The sequence below is a fragment of the Puntigrus tetrazona genome, chromosome 14, assembly GCF_018831695.1.
Source record: "Puntigrus tetrazona isolate hp1 chromosome 14, ASM1883169v1, whole genome shotgun sequence".
Lineage (NCBI taxonomy): Eukaryota > Metazoa > Chordata > Actinopteri > Cypriniformes > Cyprinidae > Puntigrus > Puntigrus tetrazona.
Genome location: NC_056712.1, coordinates 26,167,586 through 26,193,884, shown reverse-complemented (window position 1 = coordinate 26,193,884; position 26,299 = coordinate 26,167,586). Strand labels below are relative to the sequence as shown.

The following is a 26,299-nucleotide window of genomic DNA, read 5'->3' as shown; positions in this document are numbered from 1 at the left end:
TTCAATCTTGTTGAAATACATTTATGGATGACAGTTTCCAGACCCTTAAAAAAAATCATTTTAGCAATCGTCCTAAGCTAAAAGGATGCTGATGCTCACCGAGCTGGGCTAAAAGAATAGTCCCCGCAGTGTTAGTTACTGGATGCAGGGTTTTGGAAAAGATAAATAACACAAAATGATTCACACAAGCAAACAGACACTGGAGATCTCATCTGGATTCATTGCAAGCTTTGGCTGTATATCATCTGCATGAAAGTGGTGTGAGATCTGATGCTTACAAAAGATCTCGTCTAAATAAAGAAGATAGAGGAGAACAAAACCGGGCTTAAAACAGAGCCCTGCTGAACCCCACATGTACATGACGAGGAGAAAGATTTTCCCTTTAGTTGTAAGGCTGTTCAATTATTACTAACATACTCCTTCAGCTTTCTCATTAAGATAAAATGATGACATTAAAAGATCTGAGCTTAGAATAAAAAAAACAACAGCTAATAAAAGATCAAGTAGCACTTTCTATGGACTTCTTCTAGCCCTTTCTTAAGAGCTGTGACAGCTAGATAAATATTGTTTATTGTTTTATTGCGGGACGGTTTTTATGTTGAAAACAAGAATAAATATCTGTCTAGAGTCGCAAAAGAAATATTGAAATATTATTATTAATATATTTTCCATCTTTCTTCAAAAAAACTCTTTAGTAACCGAATATATGCTATTTTATTATATTATAATTAAAGGCTATTTTTGTGTGTTTTGTCGTGTTTGAAGTCAATTGATTAACAAGGGATTAATTTAGTTAAACCTAATTAAGTTAAATAATCTTTTCTAATCCATAAAGTTGCTTCATTTTCCAGTTTCTCAGAAAACTAGACAAAAGTCAGTCATTGTACTTCTCCAGAAAATCTATCTAGATTTAAGAAAGTTCATATTAATGCCGGAAATATGTATGTAAATATATCTAATTAAAAAACTGGTTAATCTGATATGATTTTCATTTTATTTAGTTCTGTATCTGCTTTGTTTCATCTGATGTTGTGAGTAACAGTTTTCCTCCATCAAGGATTCATCGTCTCTCGTGATGCTTCATCATCATCATCATCACCACCATCTTCATCATCATCATCATCACCACCACCATCTTCATCGTCATCATCATCATCATCATCACCACCATCTTCATCATCATCATCATCACCACCATAGCATCGTCATCATCATCATCATCATCATCACCACCATCATCATCATCATCATCATCATCACCACCATCTTCATCATCATCACCACCACCATCTTCATCATCATCTTTATCATCACCACCATCTTCATCATCACCTTTATCATCACCACCATCTTCATCATCATCGTTATCATCGTTCGTAAGCACCAGTCGCTCCCAGATCACTCAGACCCATGTCTCTTGGTGTTTTATTCGTCTTCATCCCGCTCTCCTGCTCTGGTCCTTCAGGTTTGGGCGGAGCTTCAGAGTTGGCCTTCATCAAAGAACCCAGTGATGTCATCGCAGTGAGGGACCGCCCCCTCATGCTGGACTGTCAGGTGGAGGGGGAGGGGCCTATCACCATCACCTGGCGGCGGAACGGCGTTCCCGTTCCTCTGGGAGCCCGAGCGGCCGTGCTGGACAACGGGACGCTCCTGATCAGGAATTTCCAGAAGCGGCGTGACGGTGACGAGAGCGACGCGGGCGAGTACGACTGCGCTGCGCAGAACCGATACGGGCTGCTCATCAGCCGCAAAGCACACGTGCAGCTGGCCTGTGAGTGACCCAAACTAGAAATATCGAAATAGCTTCTCCTAAAGATTTCGCTTTCCATCCTTGGTCTTATTTTTGGAAAAGTTCATGCACCGGCTAAAAAGGGGGCTTAGGGTCTTTGAGCGTCTGTGACGTACTCGTCTTCTCTCCCAGCACTTCCCAAGTTCCACACGCACCCAGAGTCCACGCTGGTCGACGAGGGCGGCGTCGCTCGGTTTCACTGCGCCGTCAGCGGCGTCCCCGAGGCCAACATCACCTGGGAACGAAACAGAACGACTCTCAGCGCCGACGACGACAGGTTAAACACGCTCACTCCAAACAAACCTGAAGGCCGTGAAAACCTGCAAACTTCTTTCTCTTAGCTGCGTTCAGGGCTCGAAAACAGCAACAAACAATAACCATAAACCATAGCAATACATAAAATCATTACAGTAATGATAGCGAGAACTAAAAAGATAATGATCATAATAACAACTATAAACATGATAAAAATAATAGCATAAGAACTGTAACAATACATTCAGTGTAACTATGATACCTGTAACAGTATAAACTATAATGATAAATATAACGATTATTAATGTTTACAATAACTTTAATGACTATAATAGCTAAAAACAGCTGTAATGATAACACTGACAACTATACCTACGATGATAACAATAACGGTAACACTAATTATATACCATCAATTTATTACGATGGTATATTTTGGTGTGATGTAGCTTTATCCTGACTTTGTGGTGTGTGTGTGTGTGTGTGTGTGTGTGTTCAGGTACACTCTCCTCCCTAACGGTATCCTGCACATCACAGGAGTGTGTCAGGCGGACAGTGGAAGCTACCGCTGCGTCGCTAAGAACATCGCTAACACGCGCTACAGTCAGGAGGCCCAGCTGTCGGTGGCAGGTAGAGCCGTGCTTCATCCGATGGCCCGCTCTCGTCCGCTGAGCGTCTCTGAATGACCTGTCTCTGTCTCAGTCGCAGCTAACCGTCTCTACAAGGAGCCCGTGATCCTCTCCGGGCCCCAGAACCTCACGCTGAACGTTCACCAGACCGCCATCCTGGAGTGCATCGCCACCGGAAACCCCCGGCCCATCGTCTCCTGGAGCAGGCTGGGTAAAAACAAAAATAATAACCTCAATGTCTCTGAGGAACTCTAATGATAACAATAATATAATGATGACTATAATAATAGTGATAACGATAAGAACTATATCCATAACAATAGTAATATAGTTACTATAACAATAACTATAAGTATATCGACACTGCTAATTACTAAAATTATAACAATAACTATAGCAACAACAATAATGATAATACATTTCATGTTATCAATAACTACATCAATAATGCTAATTGCTATGATAGCTATATAGCTAATGATAGCTATAACAATTATATCAATATTACTATGAAGATAATGATGGCAATAACAGCTAACAATTACTATACTACGATATATTTCTATGTATATATTTACTATTTTGGTATTACTATAATGATAATAATAATGATTACAGCTAACAGTTACTATACTATAATGTGTCACTATGTATATATTACTACATAATAATTATACTATTTGAGTATAGTTATGACAACTATAAACAACTATAACTATGCGCTTTTTTTTTACAGTACATGTACTTATACTGTAAGAAAGTACTGGTAATATCAGGTAACTAGATGAGGTACGGGTAGGTTTAGTTAGGGGTTAGTTATTGTAATTAGTACAATAACTATATGGTATGTATATGAGGAACAGGACCGTAAAATAAAGTGCTACCACAATAACTATAAATCAACATAACAATAACTATAACAATAACAATTTTAACAATTTAACAACAATAATAACAACTGGTTGTAATTATAATGAATGTAATAGCTATAAGCATCACTATAAAGAGAACAATGACTATAACCAAAGCTATAACAACGATGCAAATATAACAGAACTATGAGGATAATGATCATGAATATATAAAATCAAAAAATGGCATTTTGTAAAGCTCAGAAATATTTAATGTAGAAATTGTGAGTAGAAATGACTGGAAAATGATGCACCGTTATTAAAACCAGCAGAATCCCTGAAGAACATCTGAAGCTCTTAAATCTTGATTATGTAATTGTAATATATTTCAGTTATTTCTGGACTCACTGTGTGTGTGTGTGTGTGTGTGTGTGTGTGTGTGTGTGTGTGTGTGTGTGTCAGACGGTCGCTCCATCGGCGTGGAGGGCATCCAGGTGCTGGGCACAGGTAACCTCATCATCTCAGACGTGTCTCTGCAGCACTCAGGTGTGTACGTCTGCTCCGCCAACAGACCCGGGACCAGGATGAGGAGAACCGCGCTGGGAAGACTGGTGGTGCAGGGTACAACAAACACACACACCCGACCCGAAGCTGCTCATTTAAAACTTCAATTACCATCAGCATGTGAGGATGTTAATGACCGATGCACTTCCTGTTACGCAGGAAACTGAACAATAGCTAACCAGAGACACTGCTTCTTTTCACACCCTGACTCTATTCTGTATAACAGCAGTGAGACAGAAACAAAGGGCTTTGAGGCTTTGGGGACACTTAACTTCTAGTGACTATCGTTGAATTGACTCAGAGACCGCCTGCATTTAATAAGGGAAATTGGTCAGATGGTCTGATGTACATCCCTGTCATTAAACTGTACAGTGCTTTGATGCAACCACACACACACACACATATAAATAAAAATGATTGAAAATGATTGATTGATTGATTGACTGTGACCTCTGACCTCTGACCCTTCCCCTCAACCCCCTTGGGTCACCTCGAGCCTCATTAGCATATGGGAGGGGCTTGTAGATGGTCTGATGTGCTCGTCTGGTTTGAGCAGCAGCTGCGATACACACACACACACACACACACACACACACACGACGGCCAGATGGAGAGACAGCGACAGGCAGATAGGTGTTCGTGTGCTTTATTAAAATCAACTTCTCACTTGTCATATTTATTTAAGATAAAGTGTACACACACCCCACAGGAACTGAATGAAGTAAAGCCACACACACACACATACACACACATACACACACACACACACACACACACACACACACACACACACACACACACACACACACACACACACACACACACACACACACACACACACACACACACACACACACACACACACACACACACACACACACACACACACACACACACACACACACACACACACACACACACACACACACACACACACACACACACACACACACACACACACACACACACACACACACACACACACACACACACACACACACACACACATACACACACACACACACACACACACACACACACACACACACACACACACACACACACACACACACACACACACACACACACACACACACACACACACACACACACACACACTCGAGGACACATAAAACTAAATACAGCTGGAGAACTGGGGAGTATTTCAGTCTTTTAAAGCACTCTGGAGTATTATATGCTGTTCTACTACAGTATTTTACAGTGCTGTTAAATATTTTACAGTATTGTTGAATATTTTAGTATTTTACATAGTATTTTATTGTAACTAGAGTATTATACAGCACTCTTAAAGTATTTTATAGTGTCGTAGAGTATTTGTTGTTTCTCTACTATAGTATTTTGCAGTATTGTAGAGTGTTGTAGGGGTTGTGTTGTGTTTGAAAGACGGACGGATGATAGAAGAAAGCGAGGCGGAGGGGGAGGAATAATTGTGTCTGGATGTCGGATCACCTCTGACCTCTGACCCCTGACCTCAATCCAGCAGGCCTGCAGGAGATGATGCGCGTGTGTGTGTGTGTGTGTGTGTGTGTGTGTGTGTGTGTGTGTGGGGGTTTGTGGTCTGGATTGATGGACCTGAGAAGCCAGATGGGGTGATTTTAGGATGAAAACACAGAAACAGCAGCATAAATGAGCTATTAACAGAAACGAAACCTCTGACTACACGACTGCTTACCAAGTACATGAAACATCTATTAGAGGATGAGATCAAATGAGCTCTGGGACTAGGACACATTTACAGTCATTACACACTGAATTATGCATATTAGTCATTTTAAGATATAATTACCTTTGCTTCACAGTTGCAGCTTCCTATTTGTGTGTGTGTGTGTGTGTGTGTGTGTGTGTGTGTGTGTGTGTGTGTGTGTGTGTGTGTGTGTGTGTGTGTGTGTGTGTGTGTGTGTGTGTGTGTGTGTGAGTGTGTGTGTGTGTGTGTGTGTATGTGTGTGTGTGGGCATTTATACTGAAGCGTTTAAAAATGTAATACTGTTTAATACTGCTCTAAGATGTTCATGCATACACATTTTACAGGACTGTTACATGATATCGCATAATATTTAAAAAAATGAAGCAAATTATGAGAAGAAAAAACAAACAAAAATTCCATGATTTCTGACCAGAAATATGAAACAAAATTATATTATCTTGCAAATACACACTAATATACAAATGAATGTTGACAGCCATAACAATGCATTTTGTAAAAACAATTAAAAAGACTCAAATTTAGCTGAGAACGTGTTTGATCTGTGTGGACCTGTCATGTGAATTATGGTTAATATCTGGACATGTTTTGAACTCTGTGTGTTTTGTTCAGCTCCTCCAGAGTTCCTGCAGTGGCCTCAGTCCGTGTCGAAGCCGGCGGGCAGCAGTGCCGTCTTCACCTGCCAGGCTCAAGGTGTTCCTGACCCTCACCTCATCTGGCTGAAGAACGGCAAGATCCTCACGCCTGGAGACAACGTCAAACTCACCAACAACAACAGGTCAGAGCCAGCCTGGAAGCGGACTTCTCACATAATAACCTAATAACAATCAAACTACTTGAATATGAGCAGTTAGTATTGAAAATTTATACATATGTCTTTTATGTTGAGAATCAGATTTCCTCATATAGTTTTAGTCGGAGACTCAAATTGAGCAAGAATATAAATTTGCTGCTGATTTTTATTTACTGACTAATGTAAATAAGCTGACATAAAATGATCTAAGAATCAGTGGTTGATCTCCAGCAAATGATCAAAACATATAATGTAAAGCGGTACAATGCTGATTAAGAAATGAAGAAATAAAGTCTCCTCAGAAGATGTGAGATGTTTTGGAGGAACAGTGAAAGTAAAGCTCCTCAAAAGATCCTGAAGATCAGATTCTTCTAGAAAACGATTGATGGAGAATCAAGACAGTGAGAGTTGATCTGAAGATATGACTGCAGTTATTCTGACCTTTACTTGAGAAAAATCTGAAAAATCAGAAAGAAACGAGAAGCTGGACGTTTGTACAAACACTCAATCAGACGGCAGAAGATGTGCTGCAGGTTGTGTGTGATTTGATCAGATGTTTAAAAGATGATGTAAATGTGTTGATTTGCAGCACGCTGGCAGTGACGCGCATCACGGCGGAGGATGAGGCCATCTATCAGTGCATCGCAGAGAACAGCGCAGGAACTAACCAGGCCAGCGCTCGCCTCGCCGTCTCGCCGTCCGTCGATCTCCCGGAAGCTCCTCAGGATCTGAGCATCGCGCCGCTCTCCACCTCTTCCCTCCGAGTGCGCTGGAGACAGCCGGAGCCACACGTGACGGACGGCATCATCGGATACGTGCTGCACATCCGCAAGCTGGGCGGTGAGACCACAGAGACACACTGACACCCGCAGACTCGGAATCAGACTCAGACTTGGATTAAGAACCTGACTGGGAATCTGACTTGGATTAAGACTCGGAATCAAACTAAGAAATGGACTCAGAATAAAATTCAGAATCAGACTTGGATTCAAATTCAGAATCGAAATCAGACTTAGATTCAGAATCAGACTCCTAATCAAATTCAGAATCAGACTCTGAATTGGATTAAGAATCACACTCAGACTTGGAACCCAGACTAAGAATCAGAACCCAACTCAGAATCAGACTCAGAATCAAATTCAGAATTGGACTCTGATTCAGAATCAAACTAAGAAACAGACTTAGAACCAAATGCCAAATCAGACTCAGATTCAGATTCAGAATCGAAATCAGACTTAGATTCAGAATCAGACTCTGAAGCAAACTCAGATTCAGACTCTGAATTGGACTAAGAATCACACTCAGACTTGGAACTCAGACCAGGAATGAGAACCTGACTCAGAATCAAACTTAGAATTAGACTCAGAATCAGAATCAGACTCAGACTCAGAATCAGACTCCGCACTGACTGAATGATGTTTGTGTGCTTGCAGAGCCGGACAGCAGCGAGCTTCAGGAAGCCGTGAGCAAAGACACGTTTCAGCACGACTTCACAAACCTGGAGGCCTCCACCACCTTCTCCATCTATGTGAAAGCGTATTCCCCGCTGGGAGCCAGTCAGCAGTCCAACAGCGTGATCGCCACCACACTCGGAGCCGGTGAGAGTTTATACACAACACAGTAATGATGTAATGATTCCATGCATGCACTAATCTCTAATCTCACCCATCTGTCTCTGAGCCAGTTCCCACGATGCCCAGCTTCTTCACGAAAGTTCTGAACAGCACAGCGATGCAGGTGTTCTGGGAGCTTCCAGCTAAAGCCGGTCGAGTCGAGGGATACAGACTCTCTCATCGCAAGCTGCCACAGCAAGAGTTCACACACGAGGAGCGATTCCCTGCTCACATCAACACACACACCATCTCTAACCTGGGTCAGTACACACACACACACACACACACCATCTCTAACCTGGGTCAGTACACACACACACACACACACCATCTCTAACCTGGGTCAGTACACACACACACACACACACACATCAACACACATCACACACACACACACACACACACACACACACACACACACACACACACACCATCTCTAACCTGGGTCAGTACACACACACACACACACACCATCTCTAACCTGGGTCACACACACACACACACACACACACACACCATCTCTAACCTGGGTCAGTACACACACACACACACACACACCATCTCTAACCTGGGTCAGTACACACACACACACACACACATCTCTAACCACACACACACACACACACACACCATCTCTAACCTGGGTCAGTACACACACACACACACACACACACACCATCTCTAACCTGGGTCAGTACACACACACACACACACACCATCTCTAACCTGGGTCACACACACACACACACACACACCATCTCTAACCTGGGTCAGTACACACACACACACACACACACACCATCTCTAACCTGTCAGTCACACACACACACACACACACACACACCATCTCTAACCTGGGTCACACACACACACACACACACACACACACACACCATCTCTAACCTGGGTCACACACACACACACACACACACACACACACACACACACACCATCTCTAACCTGGGTCAGTACACACACACACACACACACACCATCTCTAACCAGTACACACACACACACACACACACACACACACACACACCATCTCTAACCTGGGTCACACACACACACACACACACACACCATCTCTAACCTGGGGTCACACACACACACACACAACACACACACCATCTCTAACCTGGGTCAGTACACACACACACACACACACACACACACACACACACACACACCATCTCTAACCTGGGTCAGTACACACACACACACACACACACACACACACCATCTCTAACCTGGGTACACACACACACACACACACACACACACACACACACACACCATCTCTAACCTGGGTCAGTACACACACACACACACACACCATCTCTAACCTGGGTCAGTACACACACACACACACACACACACACACACACACCATCTCTAACCTGGGTCAGTACACACACACACACACACACACACACACACACCATCTCTAACCTGGGTCAGTACAAACACACACACACACACACCATCTCTAACCTGGGTCACACACACACACACACACACACACACACACACACCATCTCTAACCTGGGTCAGTACACACACACACACAGTCACTCACACAGTCACACACATTTACACTCACACACACTCACTCACACACACTCACACACACACATCACACACACACACTCACTCACACACACTCACACACATTCACACTCACACACACACACACATGTCACTCTGACGGTCCGTGTGTGTTTCTCCTGTAGAAGCGTCAGCAGTGTATGAGATTCAGCTCACATCCTTCAACGGGAACGGAGACAGCATCGGCAACAAGCGGCTCGTCTCATTGGCCGAGACAGAAAAGAGCGGGAAAGAGGCAGCAGGTGACACTTCATCTTCATCATCTTCAAATCATCTCCACTAACACTCCTTCACGGGTTCACACACACACGACTGAAGTGAGAGCGCTCCGGTCTCAGCTGCTAGAGGTTTGAGGGATGCTGAATACAGAAGATACAGAAGAAGACTGGATGAAGAGTGTGATCACTGATGAGTATCTGGAGGTCCTACTCCTGAAGGATCTTAGGGATTCAATGATTCAGAATACATCTATTTCAATAAATGAAGTTAAATTCAACTGATTCATATTAAACAGTGAAAGCAGGTTCTGTCACAAACACTAGATGGAGACAGAGATCATCAGTGAACACAGTCATACTCTGAATACACGCTCTCTGTGCTTTTGTGTGAACGTCCTGTATTTATCGTGTCATGTTCTGACTTTGTGTGTGTGTGTGTGTGTGTGTGTGAGCAGCAGGTGAGAGTGTGTGTGACTGTCGTCAGGACAACGAGGGTTCTCTGACGGCTCTGGTGGTCGGGATCCACATCAGCATGGCCTGCATCATATTCTGCGCTCTCTTCCTGATGTTCGGCTATCGCCACAGGTGTGTGTGTGTGTGTGTGTGTGTGTGTGTGGTCGCACCTTCACCGTTACTGAGATTCTCCGACGCAGCGCTCTGACTCGTGTGTGTGTGTGTGTGTGTGTGTGTGTGCAGCTTCTTCTGTCAGAAGGGTTCTCAGGGAGCCTGGAGTCTGTCAGCAGCAGGACGGAGTGTTTCTCAGAGAGACGGCGAGGTTAAACCCGTCAGCGTCCGAGCGTCCGGCGCTCTCGAGCTCACGGCACAGGTGACCTTCACCAGCATCATCCTCCTCTTCATACGGCTAGAGACTTACAGGGACTTACAGGCGTTATAGAACACGTGCCTTTCAGAATGAATAAAAAGCATTGCAGAATAAGTAAATATAGAACAAATGCAATATTTTTAGCATTATTGAATAAAAACAAAATACGAAAAATTTGTTTTAGTATTAAATGAAATGGATTTTAGCATACATTATTGCATTATAGAATAACTGCATTTTAGAATAGAGATAAATGTCTGCATTAAAGAAAAAATAAATAAAAAATACATTAGAATATTATTAAATATTTTAATGCTATAGAATATTTTTGCATTATAGAATTAACAAATTTGCATTATAAATTTAACAATTATGTTTAGTGTTACAGAATAATAATAATAATAATATAAATAAATGCTTTTAGTATTATTCAATTGAAGAATACGTTTCTTTGAATTGTAGGACGAATTAGTTTCAAAATAAGGCAATACTTTTAGCATTAAAGAAAAAAATATTCCTAGAATTACTTTTTGCGATACAGAATTCTTGCACTTTATACTGCAGTACTTTTGTGTTAAAGAAAGAAGCATCTTAGAATACATTTAACAATATTTTTAGAACTATAAATGAACAGCACTTTAAAATAAATACTTTATCAAATAAATACATATAAGAATACTTTTTTGCATTATAGAATGAATGCATTTCAAAATAAAAAAATAGTTTTAGCATCAAAGAAAATTACATTTTAGAATACATTTTGCATTTTAGGCTGGATAAATAATACTTTTGCATTAAAGAAAGAAGCGTTTTAGAATTAATTTAACAAAGATTTTTACTATTATAGAGTAACAGCACTTTAAAAAAAATTATTATTTTTTTAACATAATAGAATAATATACTTTAAAATAAATGCATACGTTTAACATCATAGAATTAATGCATTTTATAATAAAATAGTACACTAAGCATTTGACAGTATACACACACACACACACACACACACACACACACACTCACACACACACAGACACACACACACACACACACACACTCTCACACACACACACACACACACACACACACACACACACAGACAGACACACACACACACACACACACACACACACACACAGACACACACACACACACACACATAGACACACACACACACACACACACACACACACACACACACACACACACACACACACACACACACACACACACACACACACACACACACACACACACACACACACACACACACACACACACACACACACACACACACACACACACACACACACACACACACACACACACACACACACACACACACACACACACACACACACACACACACACACACACACACACACACACACACACACACACACACACACACACACACACACACACACACACACACACACACACACACACACACACACACACACACACACACACACACACACACACACACACACACACACACACACACACACACACACACACACACACACACACACACACACACACACACACACACACACACACACACACACACACACACACACACACACACACACACACACACACACACACACACACACACACACACACACACACACACACACACACACACACACACACACACACACACACACACACACACACACAGACACACACACACACACACACACACACACACACACACACACAGACACACACACACACACACACACACACACACACACACACACACACAGACACACACACACACACACACACACACACACACACACACACACACACACACACACACACACACACACAGACACACACACACACACACACACACACACACACACACACACACACAGACACACACACACACACACACAGAATCATTCTGTCTGTTCTGTACTGAACTGCTCTGGTGTTCTTCAGGCTGCAGCCGGTCCTCAGTGTCAGGTGATGATTGAACCTCCACCCGTCCATCCACCCGACCCGGGCGCTGACGCTGACGTCAGATGAGGCTGCTCTCCCCCAAACACCCTTCAGCTGCACAGTGACCGCTTCTCTCTCACCAAAGCCTTACGCTCAACTCTCACACACACACACACACACACACACACACGCTGCATCTGTTCCAAGCCCGAGTGACCTACACAGACAACACCCCGACCGTCATGCAACACACACAACTGCTTCACGTTTAGCGTGAGCACACACACACACACACACGTAGTGGGGTAAATGGTCAAGCATTCCAGGAGTGCAGCGGGTCATGGGTTCGATTCCCAGGGAATGCATAGCTTGAATTCATTAGATACATGAACGTAAAGGATGCATGTGAGCCGAGAGGTGCCTTGGGTGCTGTCTATGTAGGTGACTCGCTAGGTTTGGAACCGTTTCAAACACTCGAAACCAAAAACACACACGTTCTGTGACTGAACAGATGAAGAGTTAGTCTGTCATGGCGTTAGAGGGGTGTGTGTCGTGTGATTGGACATTAATTATTCACCGCATTAGCCTGTGTGCAGCTGAAGGCCCGCCCCTTTCCCCAAGCCCCTCCCACTCCACCAAAACTCTCTCCGTCCAAAGAGCCGTGCCTCCGTCTGACTCCGCCTGCCTGCCCGCTCCGGCTGGGAAAAACGCTCTACCTCAAGCACACGTCTTCAAACGGGTCCTCTCGGGCCTGACGACCACTTCCTGATGAGAAGAAGCTTCTGTGAAAGTTGAGGGACGTCCAAAGAACTTCGCTTCTCTTTTCTTTCTTCGCGGTGTTCCACAAACGCACCGATGATGTTTTCCATACAGCAAAAAATATACACATTTTAAGACACCTATGAAATATATGTCAGAATACAACAATTTTTGAAAAGATATTTATTTAAAACATTTATTTTATACATTTTGCCCTCCGTATATTTCAACATTTGAAGAAAGAAACATCATTTACAAAAAATAGATAAATGTAAGAGTAGAACGCCCTTCCATTCCATCCTAAATGAATCTTATTGTTTTATTTTTTTGCCATGAAATACATTTTGAAATATATTTTGCAATATGAAAGACATTTTAATTTTTTAATGACATATAGTTCAATGCATGCAACGTATATTTCCAATATATTTAGTGTAGAAAGGATATATTTTTTGCTGTATGGGTTGTCTTCCTGGTTGGCTGTCAGTCACGAAGGTAATTAAACCAGAAAACTGACCAGCTGACCGTTAACCAAAGCTAAACGCACTCAATAACTCAAGCTCGTGATGATTACCTCGAAAACAGATTCTATTCTAGAAATATAACTAATAATAACTAGCAGACACGGAATATATTTTCATATTTTAAAGCCGAAAATAAGATCTGCTTCTTAGTTTGTGATGTTGAAGCTGAACTTGCCAAATAGCGGTCAGTGTTGATGAGACCAAATACCTCGTATCTCTTCTTCTACGGTGCTTAACTAACCGGTTTAACACACTCTCCACTGTTTAAAGAGTTACCAAAATAACACGGTCTAGGTCTTCAAACCTTTCAGACTCTGACTCTTGTTGAAACGCGAACAAAACCAAAATGTAAAAACTTCAAATAAAGCAACGAGATTAGAAACTGAGGCCAAATGTTTAGACGAAACGAGTGGAGACACGTCTGTTCTCTTGAAGAACTTTGATTTATTTTCCCACGGATGAAAAGTTCTTTTTCTGCTTGATTTGGGAAATATTGCCAAAATAGATGTACGATTGTCCTTTAATGTTATTTCTAATAGTGTTGTTGCTGTTCTTTTCCATTCCGTTTATTTGGCGTTCAGCTCTTTTTCGTTTTATTTCTTCTCTCTTTCTGTAGAATTAAAAAGTTAGAAGTTTGAGAGTTTGAAACGAGTAGATAATAAGTATTTCCAGTCCTTCCAGGTGTGATTTTATAATGTTATTGTTGAAGAAAACACCTCAGACTCTGAAATTTGCTGCTTTAGGATCGAACGGACTCTTTATATTCCAGATTGATGAAATGTTCATTGCTCAACGTGTTTATTATTTAGGAAAGCAATGGTTTAGTGGAGTAGATGCTGATTTGAAATGCTTGTACCAATGAGAGAAGTGAAGCTTTAACCTTCAGGACCGTTCTTTTCTCTGTAGCTTTACTCTGCTGTTACCGACTTCAGCGGATCAAACTTCGGAATCGTTTTCGTTCGGAGTTTCTCCGCTGAAATCTTTTGTTTTCTTCCTTCAGTCGGTTGTAATGAACCTCTGTGCCAAATAAAACAGCGTTACGTAGAACGTTACGTGTTACGTGTTTCATTATTTAATGTTACTTTCTTTACTTAATGCCACAATGCAAATAGCCTGACTTCTTTTCTTTTTTTGCATTGGACAAGTGAACCTGAAGTATTTTTCCTCATATTTAGGCTTACCAAGTTTATTTCTGGAATGATAAATGTACAGCAGGCTCAAGTTTGATTACAGTGGGAAGCTATGAAACGTTTCCAACGTTTGTGTGTTCAAGTCAACCTACCCTGCTGAAAAAACACCTAATAGGGGGTATTTGTACTGGTTTTAATGGAAAGTATAATGGTGTCTGCTGGTAGGCCTGTGTGATGGATTCTATTGGTGGGATGTCAAATCCTGTTGGAAAACTGCCCAAAAACACCCCACAAAAAAAATGTGTAATGGTTTTACAGGAAAAAGTTAATAGTTCTATAATGGTATTTTAACGGAAACCATTCTAAGTTCTGTAATGGTTTCTATTGGGTTTTTTGTTGTTTTTTTAGCAAGCCCACTATTCAGATGTGTTCAAGTCAAAGGACCGAAAGCAAATCTATTTATACTTTCCCTACTAGATTAAATAAAGCGCGGGTTTTGCCAAAAAAATCCCGCGTGCAAAAAAAAAAAACATTCCCGCGCAGCGTTTTAGTTTGAACGCACGCGCTTTACGGCATTCACTAGCCGCCATCTTGATTCCGCTTGTTTTCTAGTGAGTGATTCTCCGCGAAACAATGAGAGAAAATCACGACTTTCACAGAGAGATGCTATGCTAAGAAGTTAACCAAACCACGCTAACCAGCTAAACCAGCCCACGACTGATGAAGAAAAATTCAACAACAGGTTTGAAAATCTGCTTTTTAACCACAAAAAAACACCACAAAGTATAAACAATAAACAGAACGTGTTACGTATTTTCTGTGAACTGATCCGGAGTCAGTCCTGCTTCACTTTCAGTGTGTGAACGAGCTCAGATTCACTTCACTGGAGGACAGGACGCGTTAGAAGTGATTACATCACATTACTTTTCATTTAAAACCACCCTCATCATTTATTCACGAAGCTCAGAACATCAGTACACTTATTACCAGCAGAACATCATTGAAAATCTACATTATTATGTTTGGTGGAAAGTAAATCCTGTATGGAAAGCTTAGTTGAGATAAAAATAGTGCAATTATTTAGCATAAATTTTATGCGATTTTAGCTTATTATGAATTTAAATGTATGTTATGTTTAAATAATAATAATAATTGTATATTTAGACAGGGTGATTTTCATAACCGAATTACAGTAATGAGTAGGAGATGTTTTATTTTTTTATGAGAATTAGACTTTGTGAATTACATTAAATGCAACATATTACTGTTCTGTAGTTAAATATAATCCATGACTTCGTTTTTTTTATTTGTGCATGTTCTAAAGTTCAGGCCAAAATGTCAGACAGAAAGAGAAGCATAAATAATTAAAAAGCAGCTCTCTCTCTGTGTGTGTGTGAGTGAGTGTGTGTGTGTGTGTGTGTGTGTGTGTGTGTGTGAGAGTGTGTGTGTGTGTGAGAGTGTGTGTGTGTGTGTGTGTGAGTGTGAGTGTGTGTGTGTGTGTGTGTGTGAGTGTGTGTGTGTGTGTGAGTGTGTGTGTGTGATGGTCCGGTGTAGTTCGACCTGAGGATGAGAGCAGTGTCCTGTCAGTGTTGCCATGGAAACGGGTCACCCCTGGTCACATGACGGTGTGTTTGACCGCAGCGCTCTGGTCCTCATGTATAATTGAGCTGTTAATGCGCCTCAGTGACTCGCTGAAAACAGCTCCAAGCAACGCTTCAGCTAGAAGCACTTCTGTATATTACAAAGGAGAGCTTTCGTGAATTCTGGAAGCTTTTAAAAGTATGGAATGGAGCGGGAGCGACCAGTCACATGACGTTCAGAGCTAATGTGATTGGCTGTTAATTTTAATGAGGTGTCATGAGGCTTTCCCATCAGTCTTTGCGGCCGCATCAGTTTTACACTGAAGGCTCTTTTATTTGCTTTAGCACTAAGAAGACTTTAGCCTTTGCTAGCATGCACAGAAATCACTTTGATCCAGTTTCTGAACCCAGAGCGTCACGTGACTGACCTGCAGCGGTGAAATGTGTTAACCGTAACGAGATCTGGTGGCAAAATCTAAACATGATTCCAGTTTGATGTTGAATCGATAAAACCTGATGTTTAGCCTGAGCCGAGTACTAAACCATGTTCGACTTATTCTCTGAACTAATTCAGATTTATTACTTTTACACGGGCAGAAATGATTTGGCAGTAAGTCTGTGCATCAGGATTAAGTCTTGTTTTCCAACAAGAATCTGTGCTTGAATTACAATCCATTTTAAGGAGAAGTGAAGTGACATGAGAGTCTTGTTTAATGTAAAGTAACTTGTTTTCCTTTTGAACGAAGTAGATTTTTCTTAGACCCGTTAGCAGATATTTGATAGTTCTTATCACTAAACAAGACCTCCTGCATCTCCTGTAAATGTGTCTTGACTCAAGAACGAGTAAATATTTGTGCTGGAGAACAAGCTTAGACTTTTTAGGCTCAGAATGAGATTCAAGATTCAATAAATAAAGTTTTCTGCACACAGTGAGTGGCTCTGCCTGTAAACGCACGCTGATGAGAAGCGTGTCCAGCTGCTTTAATAACAAGCACACGCTGTGAAAGCGCTCAAGTTATTCTAAAACTGCAGAGGCTTCTGGGTAAATCTGCTCTGAGCTCTTTTCATTAGTTGTGCTTGAACCCCGCGGCTTCCAGGTAAAAAAAAACTTGATATGCTAAAAATGATTCTTCTAAGTACTTCTTGAGATCATCTAAGTGTACTCAACTGTGCCATGTTCAAATATGTAGTGCACTTAAAGCCATCTTTCACTTACTAAATAATCAAGTGATGAAATACAGAGATAGTATGTTTAAAGCACATTTTAGTTCATGTTAATGATGTCCCAAAATAGCAGAGTACATTTAGATGAAACACTAAAGCGAATTATTTTATTCATGAGGTCATTTTTACAGAGAGTTACCAATTTTATACAATACTTAAAACTGTTAAACATGGCCTTAAAATGTGCTAGAAATATTAAAAAAGTACACACCCCAAGTTTTATGACAAAAGCCAACAAATAAAATCAGCAGCTTTTTCTTTGCATAAACGGTGAAATAAAAAGATGAAAAAAATGGATTGCTTGTCTACTGAAACACACTACGTTTAAATAAAAAAAAAAGAAGTGATGAAGGATGAGTCAGAATGATCAATAAAATGACATCTGCTCTATAACCGGTTCCACATCAGCTAATGTGCATTCTAAATATCTCAACACGTCTGATAACAGGACTATCGTCATCTGATTTTATCATTGGTCTGAACAAAAACATGGCAGACAGGCGGCATGAAAACAAAGCTGCGCTGCGCTTCTGAACATTTATTACTCTTTACACAAAGGGAATTTTAAAAATCGAATAATACTGGAACTCTTCTGAAGACATTGGTTTCCTATTATGCACTCAAAAATAAATAAATAAAATCATCCATTCTTTCGTATGATTTCCCTTCAGTCATGTTTTCACGCACGAGACCCTAATAAAATTACAACTAATCCAAAACGTGTTTAATGAGAATTAACATGAAACGGCACAATTCAAACTGGTCTTGATGAGCCAACTCCAATCAGACACACACCGCTGTACCGAAGAACCACTTTTATAGCATATTAAGCACAAAAATAGCCATTTTTTTTGAAGTGCGGCAATTCGGGGTAAAGAAAAGTTGTACACATGCACACAAGGTGAAAAACACTCGTCTTATAATATGCATTTATTTTTACCTTACTCCCAAACAACTCGCCCAACTGTTAACTTTGCAGTGATCTGCAGTGATTGGCCGAGTCTGATAAAGCAGCGTTTGTGAGGCGGTTCTGCGTTGTGTACAGCGTTACCGTGGAAACAGATATTTTAACGCTCCTAGGGAGACACCTAGTGGTGAAGAATGAATCTGCGTTTTCATTCAGAGAAGACCGATGCGCTCTGCTATACGCTAATCTTTTATGCTGACATCAAACATCGTTTAAAAAAACGACTCATTCGACTCTTTCTTTCGAGAGACAGTGACTTTATACAGATTTAACACTTCGCAGGATGCTTTCATTCACTCAGAGCTGCGTCACACACCACAATCTCTTTGACCTAGGCTCTCCAGAAGCTCTGTCAGAGACGTGGAGATCTTTATGTGCTCTTGACGCTGGCCGGGTCGGACTCGTGTCGGGCCGAGAGCCGGTCCAGAGAGCGCGGTGAGTCCGAGGCGTCCGGCAGCGGCAGCAGCGGGCGAGATCGGCGCGGAACGAGGGCGTGTAGAGGCCGTAGATCACCGGGTCACAGCAGGTGTTCAGATTCCCGAACACAAAGAGCAGGTGGTGGATGTACTCGGGAGTGACCTGCAGCATCTCCGGCTGGAACCAGTACCAGATGCCCAGCAGATAGTAGGGCGTCCAGCAGACCACGAACGACAGGACGATGATGATGGTCATCTTCAGCGTCTTCATCCGGGCCTTCGGGATCATGTCTGTGCCGCTGCGTCTCAGAGACTCTCCCGCTGCAGAGAGACACGGCGTCAGAGGAGCACGGCATTCACAAAAAATGAAGGTCGATTCCCAGGGAATGCTTGATTTACATCTATGCGTTGGACAGATGCTTTTCACTAAAGCAAATTACACTGCATTAAAGGAACACGTTTAATCGGTTCAAACCATAACCTGTTTTTGAGTTGCAGGACGGCTAAACCTGATCAGACATTGCTTGAATGCAATATGAGTCTGATTAAACATCTGTCAAGTGCATGAATGAAAATGTGAAATGATTCATTCTGGTTTTGTCATTTTGATTGTTGTTGTTTTTCCTCATTATGACAGTATGGTTTCTTCGACTTCTTCTTTCAGTTTGAATTATTTTAGTACATCAACTTAAACCAATCAACAATTAAAAAGTGATGTTTATTTTATTTCAAAATATTTATGATTTTAGACTAATTAACAATGCTATAAACAATTTAACATCCCAAAAAATTCGAATAAATGTATAAAAATTACACATGAACCTGCAATGTTTTTAAATGCAGATGTAGACGGAGCAACTTGAGTATTTTTTAGAGATTTTTTTGTTTTACTTTTCATTCTTCACCTACAGAATCAGAGCTTGAAAACTGAAAATGTCTGTAAACATTTTAAAAAGAAAATTATTTCTTTAAAATATATCTGTTTTGAGGGAAACATGTTTAAAAGCAGTCTTCAGCTATTTTAAAATATCAAAAGATTAGGCTACACTCAACATTAATTTTAAAACACAAATGCTAATCATTAAACTCAATTATTTATATATATATATATATATATATATATATATATATATATATATATATAAATATATATATACAAAAGTGCTTTACGTGCTACGTTCACGCACAAACAAATGTTGTTAAAACAAAAAAGGGCAGGGTGGTGATATTTGTGTGTTAACACACTCCTTCAGTCCTCAGCCGTCTCTAAGTCTATGAAAACATCCAGCAAACCCTCCTGAATATCTGACCTTGTTTGTTGCCCTTGGCAGGAATCAAGTGACCGTACGGTCAGATCTGAGCAAAGCTCTTGGGACTTCAGAGGGAAGAAAATAGAAGCTGTGCTGATCCGATACACCGCTGCGTTATTACAGTAATCCACTGCCTGCTGTTACTGTAGACATGTGACTGTGTTATTGAGCACCTAATGGAGCCGCTAAACCTGAGAGGTGTCTTCAGCAGCTAAAATGCAAAAGAACATAAGTCTTTCTAACTGCTTATGTAACTTTGCATTATGGATTAATGTTGCCGTTATGGATGTTGCGGTTCAGTATGTCATAATTTTAAGTTTTTATTTTATCATTGATTTTTATCTCAGAATTTAGATTTTTGTATCTCATACAACATTTTATGGCCAACTTTTTTAACCTAATTTTGACCTTTTATCTCATAATTATAGTTATGTCAAATTCCGACTCTTTTAATGATCTCATAATTAATCAATTATGACCTTTTATCTGAAAATGTATATTTTTACCTCAATTTCTTTTTTTTCAATCTAATTATAACATTTTGTGGGGCCTCCATAAAAACTACACCTGACATAAAATTTTGCTACTTAAATTTATTTCCCATCTGTGTTTCCACATGAAGAAAACTTTACTCATCCAAAATAAACAAAATGTCACGCTATGGTGGAATCCTTTAGATGTGGCAGTCATGTTTGTGATCACTTGTCGTACCTTTGCTCTTGTGCAGCTGTCTGTTGATCTCGATGAGGATGCAGGTGTAACAGCAGCTCATGACCAGCAGCGGAATCACGTACAGCGTCACAAAATGAAACATGTTGTACGCCGTCTCGTGCCAGCGCTCGCCGAAACTCCCGTGTGTGACGCACTGAGTAAAGTCCACGCTCTTCGCTTTGACCGTCCGGAAGATGAACAGCTACAAGAGGACGAGTGGATCAGAAGCAGTGAGTATTCATACGTCGCTCCATTATATGCTATGAGCGTGAGTTTGCTAGCGAGCGTGTGTGAGAGCATGTGTTTGTGAGCGAGCGAGTAAGTGAACGTGAGAGTGAGTTAGTCAAGGAGTTAGTGTGTGTGAATAAGAGTGAGTGATCATGAATGAGAGTGTATGACTTAGTGAGCTTAAATGAGAGTGTAAGTGAGCATGAATGAGTGTGCGTAAGTTATTGTGTGTGACTTAGTGAGAGTGAGTTAGTGTGAGCGTCAATGAGAGTGAGTCAGTGCGTTAGTGATTGAGTCAGTGTGTAAGTGAGCATAAGTGAGAGTGAGTGAAAGCATGTAAGTGAGCATGAATGAGGGTGTAAGTTATTGTGTGTGAGCGAGACTCAGTGAGTGATTAAAAAGTGTGTGAGTTAGTGTGGGAGCATAAATGAGTGTGTCAGTGTGTGAGAATATGTGAGAGTGAGTGAAAGTATGAGTGAGCATGAGAGTGAGTTAGTGTGTGAGTGTTAGTGAGAGTGAGCGTCAATGAGAGTGAGTCAATGTGTGAGCATGAATGGGAGTGAGTTAGTGAGAGTGAGTTGGTGTGTGAGCGTCAATGAGAGTGTCAGTTAGTGTGAGAGTGTGATAGTGAGAGTGAGTTAATGTGAGCATGAATGAGAGTGAGTTGGTCTGTGAGTGGGTGAAAGTGTGCGAGTGAGTATGAGAGTGAGTTAGTGTGTGAGTGTAAATGAGTGTCAGTGTGTGAGATTGAGTAAAAGCATGTAATGAGTAATGATGTAAATGAGTGTGTCAGTGTGTGAAAGTATGAGCATGAATGAGAGTGAGGTAGTGTGTGAGAGTAAGTGAATGTGTGAATGAGAGTGTGTGTGTGTGTGAGTGTGACCTGCGGCGATGCGATCAGCGCGCTGAGGCTCCAGGCCAGCAGCAGCATCCTCCGGTTCCTGTGGTGTGCGTTGAGGGAGTCCAGCGGGCGCAGGATGGCGTGATGCCGGTCCAGGCTGATGACCACCAGGATGAAGGCGGAGGTTTGCATGGCGAAGAGCTTGAGGAAGCACAGCAGCTTACAGAGCCCGTCTCCGGCGAACCACTGCACCGTCACGTTCCACACCATGTCCAGCGGCATCACGATGAAGGTCATCATGAGGTCGGCGGCGGCCAGGCTGATGATGAGAGGACGCAGGTGAGACGCCACACGCCGGCCGCGACCCCGAGACACGCTGATGAGGAGCGCCAGGTTGCTGACCGCGGCGAAGAGGAAGAGCACCATGGTGGCGGCGACACGGGCCTGAGCCGCGGGAGTGAAGCTGGGAGCCGTCCAGTCCATCAGCAGCGGCGGGAGAGACGTGTTAGACACGGACACCAGTGATGTGTTATCAGACATCACACCGCTCTGAAGAGACACAAACCTCATCTCAACCAGGTAAAACTCAGTCATTTCTATAATACACTTCTGACACAAAATACATATGCAATGCAGTATTTCTCATTATGATTAAGTATCTTATAATTGACTTTTTATCTCATGATTTAACTCTGACATCTTCGTTTTAATCTCATATTAATAATTATGCATGTCAATTTCTTTGTCTCATAATTTTGACTTTTTAAACTTTATTATGACTTGGTATGTCACAATTACAATGATTTATGTCATAAATATTTTTTAGTTTTTATCTCAAGTTACAAAGTCAGCTGAGATTCATCAAAAAGTCATAATTATGGGATGTCACAATTTTGTCCATATATATATATATATATATATATATATACATATATATATCTCACTTTTTTCTGATAATTTCTCTTTTTTATGGGGTTGAAATGGGCTTCCACAGAAACTGAACCTGACACTAAACACTGATCTGGTTTAATCTGAGGAATATTACACATTTGTGTAGCGAACAAAATTTTAATCCCCCAAGAAAAAATACATTTATGTTTGCATCACTGTTATTGCTCATATTAATTGTGATAATATGGTAATTAATATTAGTAATATTGATATTGATAGTGATAAGATTGAATAATTAGTTAAACATTTCTGTTACGGCTCCTCACAGTTAGCTATTTGATCAAAATCATTCAGAGTATTAAAGCTGCAGTGAGACTGAAGCAGCAGCAGATCTTCTCTTCCGTATTTTGACACGAAAAAATGTTTGGAGAAGTTCTGCATGTTAGAGAGGAGATCCAGTTATAACCTGGAAAATGCATCTTTCACAGCAAGATCAGGAACAATCTGAGAGCTCTTAAACACACAGAGCTTCCACAAACACGTCGTCGGTCAGCATCAGATCAGAGCCGATAGCAGAGAACAGCTGTCCCCGGTGTCTTTGTGTCTCTGTCCTCTCATTCAGCTCAGAGCAAAGAACATTCAGCTAAAGCCCTAATCTGAGCTTGAACAGCAGGTTCCTGCCAAACAGCTCACACACTGAGACCAGCACAGAACAAGAATCAGTGGTTTAAAACACAAACCTGCAGTCAGAGTCTGTGATAATGAACATGTTCATTAACGCACTAAGAGTCTCAGTGGGGTTTGAAGGTCAAAGGTTAGTTAGTTAATCAGGTGAACGGCATAAATGACACGTGCTGCGTCTTCCTGCAGACTGCGAAAGAAACTGTGTTTGAGATCTCAGTGTGAGGTTTGGAGGTCTAACCCGGAGAGAAACAGCATTTTTAACATTCTTGCGGCTCAAACTGGACACAAGGGGCATTGCAGATATTTGGATAAAAGTATAATGCATTGGGTGTTTTATTGCATTATGTATTAGAACAGCAGTTACACGTATTCATGAGATCACACGTTGCATTGTAAGGTGAATAATGATATATGAATGTTTAATGTAAATTCTGTGCTATTTATAGGTGGAGATCTTCAGGTTCAAAGGAGAGGACTCACATTCACGCTCAAGCTCTTTTTTATGCTTTGAATGAAGAATTTGTAATGACAATATGCCAATAATATGCAAAACAGAATCACTATTTATACTTTTGGACTCCACTGCAGATTACTGTAAATCTAGACTTGTTAGACATCTTTATGCCAGACATATAATTCATTAGCACAGGATATTAAATTATTTAATGGCTAGCGCTCCTTTTGCATAAACACTATCATATTCATATTCATGCTCATAGCGTGTGCTCTGCAGGACCAGATTAGACATTAATCAAAGGAACATCTGGATCTCTCCTGTTTTATTGGTAGAATCTGAGAAGTGAGATGGAACAGATTCATGTGACTTTACTGTATTCTTACTGTACAAACACATGCATCTTTTTAAACTCTTCATCAAGATCCAGGTTTGCTGAATGAATCTGTCATGAAATGCTCACCTCAGAGTAATTTCTCTGTAATGCAGCTAAAATCTCCTCCTCTGATCCCGGCTGTCCGTGTGAATCCCCCCAGACTCTCTCTGTCCCATCACACCGATTCCTCTTCGAGTCATTTAAAGGAAGTCCTGATTATCCAGATGATCCGGATCATCCTGGACCTGATCTATCATGACCCATAATCCAGTTGAAGAGAAGCAGAGGAATCCTGGCGAACTGAGCTGTGGAGAGTACAGACTGTGTGTGTGTGTGTGTGTGTGTGTGTGTGTGAGAGAGAGAGAGAGAGAGAGAGAGAGAGAGAGAGAGAGAGACAGAGAGAGAGAGAGAGAGAGAGAGAGAGACAGAGAGAGAGAGAGAGAGAGAGAGAGAGAGAGAGAGAGAGAGAGAGAGAGAGAGAGAGAGAGAGAGAGAGAGAGAGACAGAGAGAGAGACAGAGAGAGAGAGAGAGAGAGACAGAGAGAGAGAGAGAGAGAGAGAGAGAGAGAGAGAGAGAGAGAGAGAGAGAGAGAGAGAGAGAGAGAGAGAGAGAGAGAGAGAGAGAGAGAGAGAGAGAGAGAGAGAGAGAGAGAGAGAGAGAGAGAGAGAGAGAGAGAGAGAGAGAGAGGAGAGAGAGAGAGAGAGAGAGAGAGAGAGAGAGAGAGAGAGAGAGAGAGAGAGAGAGAGAGAGAGAGAGAGAGAGAGAGAGAGAGAGAGAGAGAGAGAAAGAGAGAGAGAGAGAGAGAGAGAGAGACAGAGAGAGAGAGAGAGAGAGAGAGAGAGAGAGAGAGAGAGAGAGAGAGAGAGAGAGAGAGAGAGAGACAGAGAGAGAGAGAGAGAGAGAGAGAGAGAGAGAGAGAAAGAGAGAGACAGAGACAGAGAGAGAGAGAGATGAAGAAAGACTGAGAGAGAGAGAGAGAGAGAGAGAGAGAGAGAGAGAGAGACAGAGAAAGAGAGAGAGAGAGAGAGACAGACAGAGAAACACAGGGAGAGAGAGAGACAGAGAGAGAGAGAGAGAGAGAGAGAGAGAGAGAGAGAGAGAGAGAGAGAAAGAGAGAGACAGAGAGAGAGAGAGAGATGAAGAAAGACTGAGAGAATAACTCCACTCGTTTAAATAGATGAGAAAATGACTTTCCAGGTTCAATGTATTATTTTCCAAAAAAGTGCAACTAAATAACAATTACTAAAACGGTAATGTTTCGATTACAAGGCGTTACATCTGAATATTTTCATGCACTATTTAATTACTTTCATAAATTGCATTGACTGCTCTACAATGAAATACTGTTTCAGGAGTATAATATACAGTATTAAGTATTTCGTAA

The 26,299-nt window shown here is 41.3% G+C and overlaps 2 protein-coding genes across 3 annotated transcripts; one reads left to right on the top strand and one right to left on the bottom strand.

The window, feature by feature from the left end:
* The first annotated feature begins 1,327 nt into the window (after positions 1-1,327).
* LOC122357967 (immunoglobulin superfamily DCC subclass member 3) lies at positions 1,328-15,149 on the top strand. Of its 2 annotated transcripts, XM_043257669.1 has the most exons (14): positions 1,328-1,376; positions 1,466-1,771; positions 1,922-2,066; positions 2,544-2,674; positions 2,747-2,884; positions 3,987-4,145; positions 6,424-6,589; positions 7,194-7,444; positions 8,038-8,202; positions 8,289-8,477; positions 9,951-10,067; positions 10,499-10,628; positions 10,740-10,869; positions 12,820-15,149. In XM_043257669.1, the coding sequence occupies exons 2-14, from the start codon at positions 1,540-1,542 to the stop codon at positions 12,904-12,906; spliced, it is 2,040 nt and encodes a 679-aa protein (XP_043113604.1). In that variant the 5' UTR covers positions 1,328-1,376; positions 1,466-1,539; the 3' UTR covers positions 12,907-15,149. The 2 variants fall into 2 exon arrangements, with proteins under 2 accessions (XP_043113604.1, XP_043113603.1); XM_043257668.1 differs by having other exon boundaries at positions 1,339-1,771.
* A 3,001-nt stretch (positions 15,150-18,150) lies between these two features.
* Positions 18,151-25,228, bottom strand: gnrhr3 (gonadotropin releasing hormone receptor 3). The gene is given in 5 exon segments (XM_043257689.1): positions 18,151-19,459; positions 19,462-19,740; positions 21,441-21,642; positions 22,552-23,058; positions 25,002-25,228. Coding segments are annotated over 4 exon segments (1,065 nt in total). The 5' UTR covers positions 23,050-23,058; positions 25,002-25,228; the 3' UTR covers positions 18,151-19,373.
* Between the last annotated feature and the right edge of the window lie 1,071 nt (positions 25,229-26,299).

Coding starts and splice junctions, on each gene's coding strand:
- LOC122357967 (XM_043257668.1), top strand. CDS start 1,411: ATGTCTCTTGGTGTTTTATTCGTCTTCATCCCGCTCTCCTGCTCTGGT. Junction 8,203..8,288: donor CGCCACCACACTCGGAGCCG/GTGAGAGTTTAT, acceptor TCTCTGAGCCAG/TTCCCACGATGCCCAGCTTC. Junction 10,629..10,739: donor ATGTTCGGCTATCGCCACAG/GTGTGTGTGTGT, acceptor GTGTGTGTGCAG/CTTCTTCTGTCAGAAGGGTT.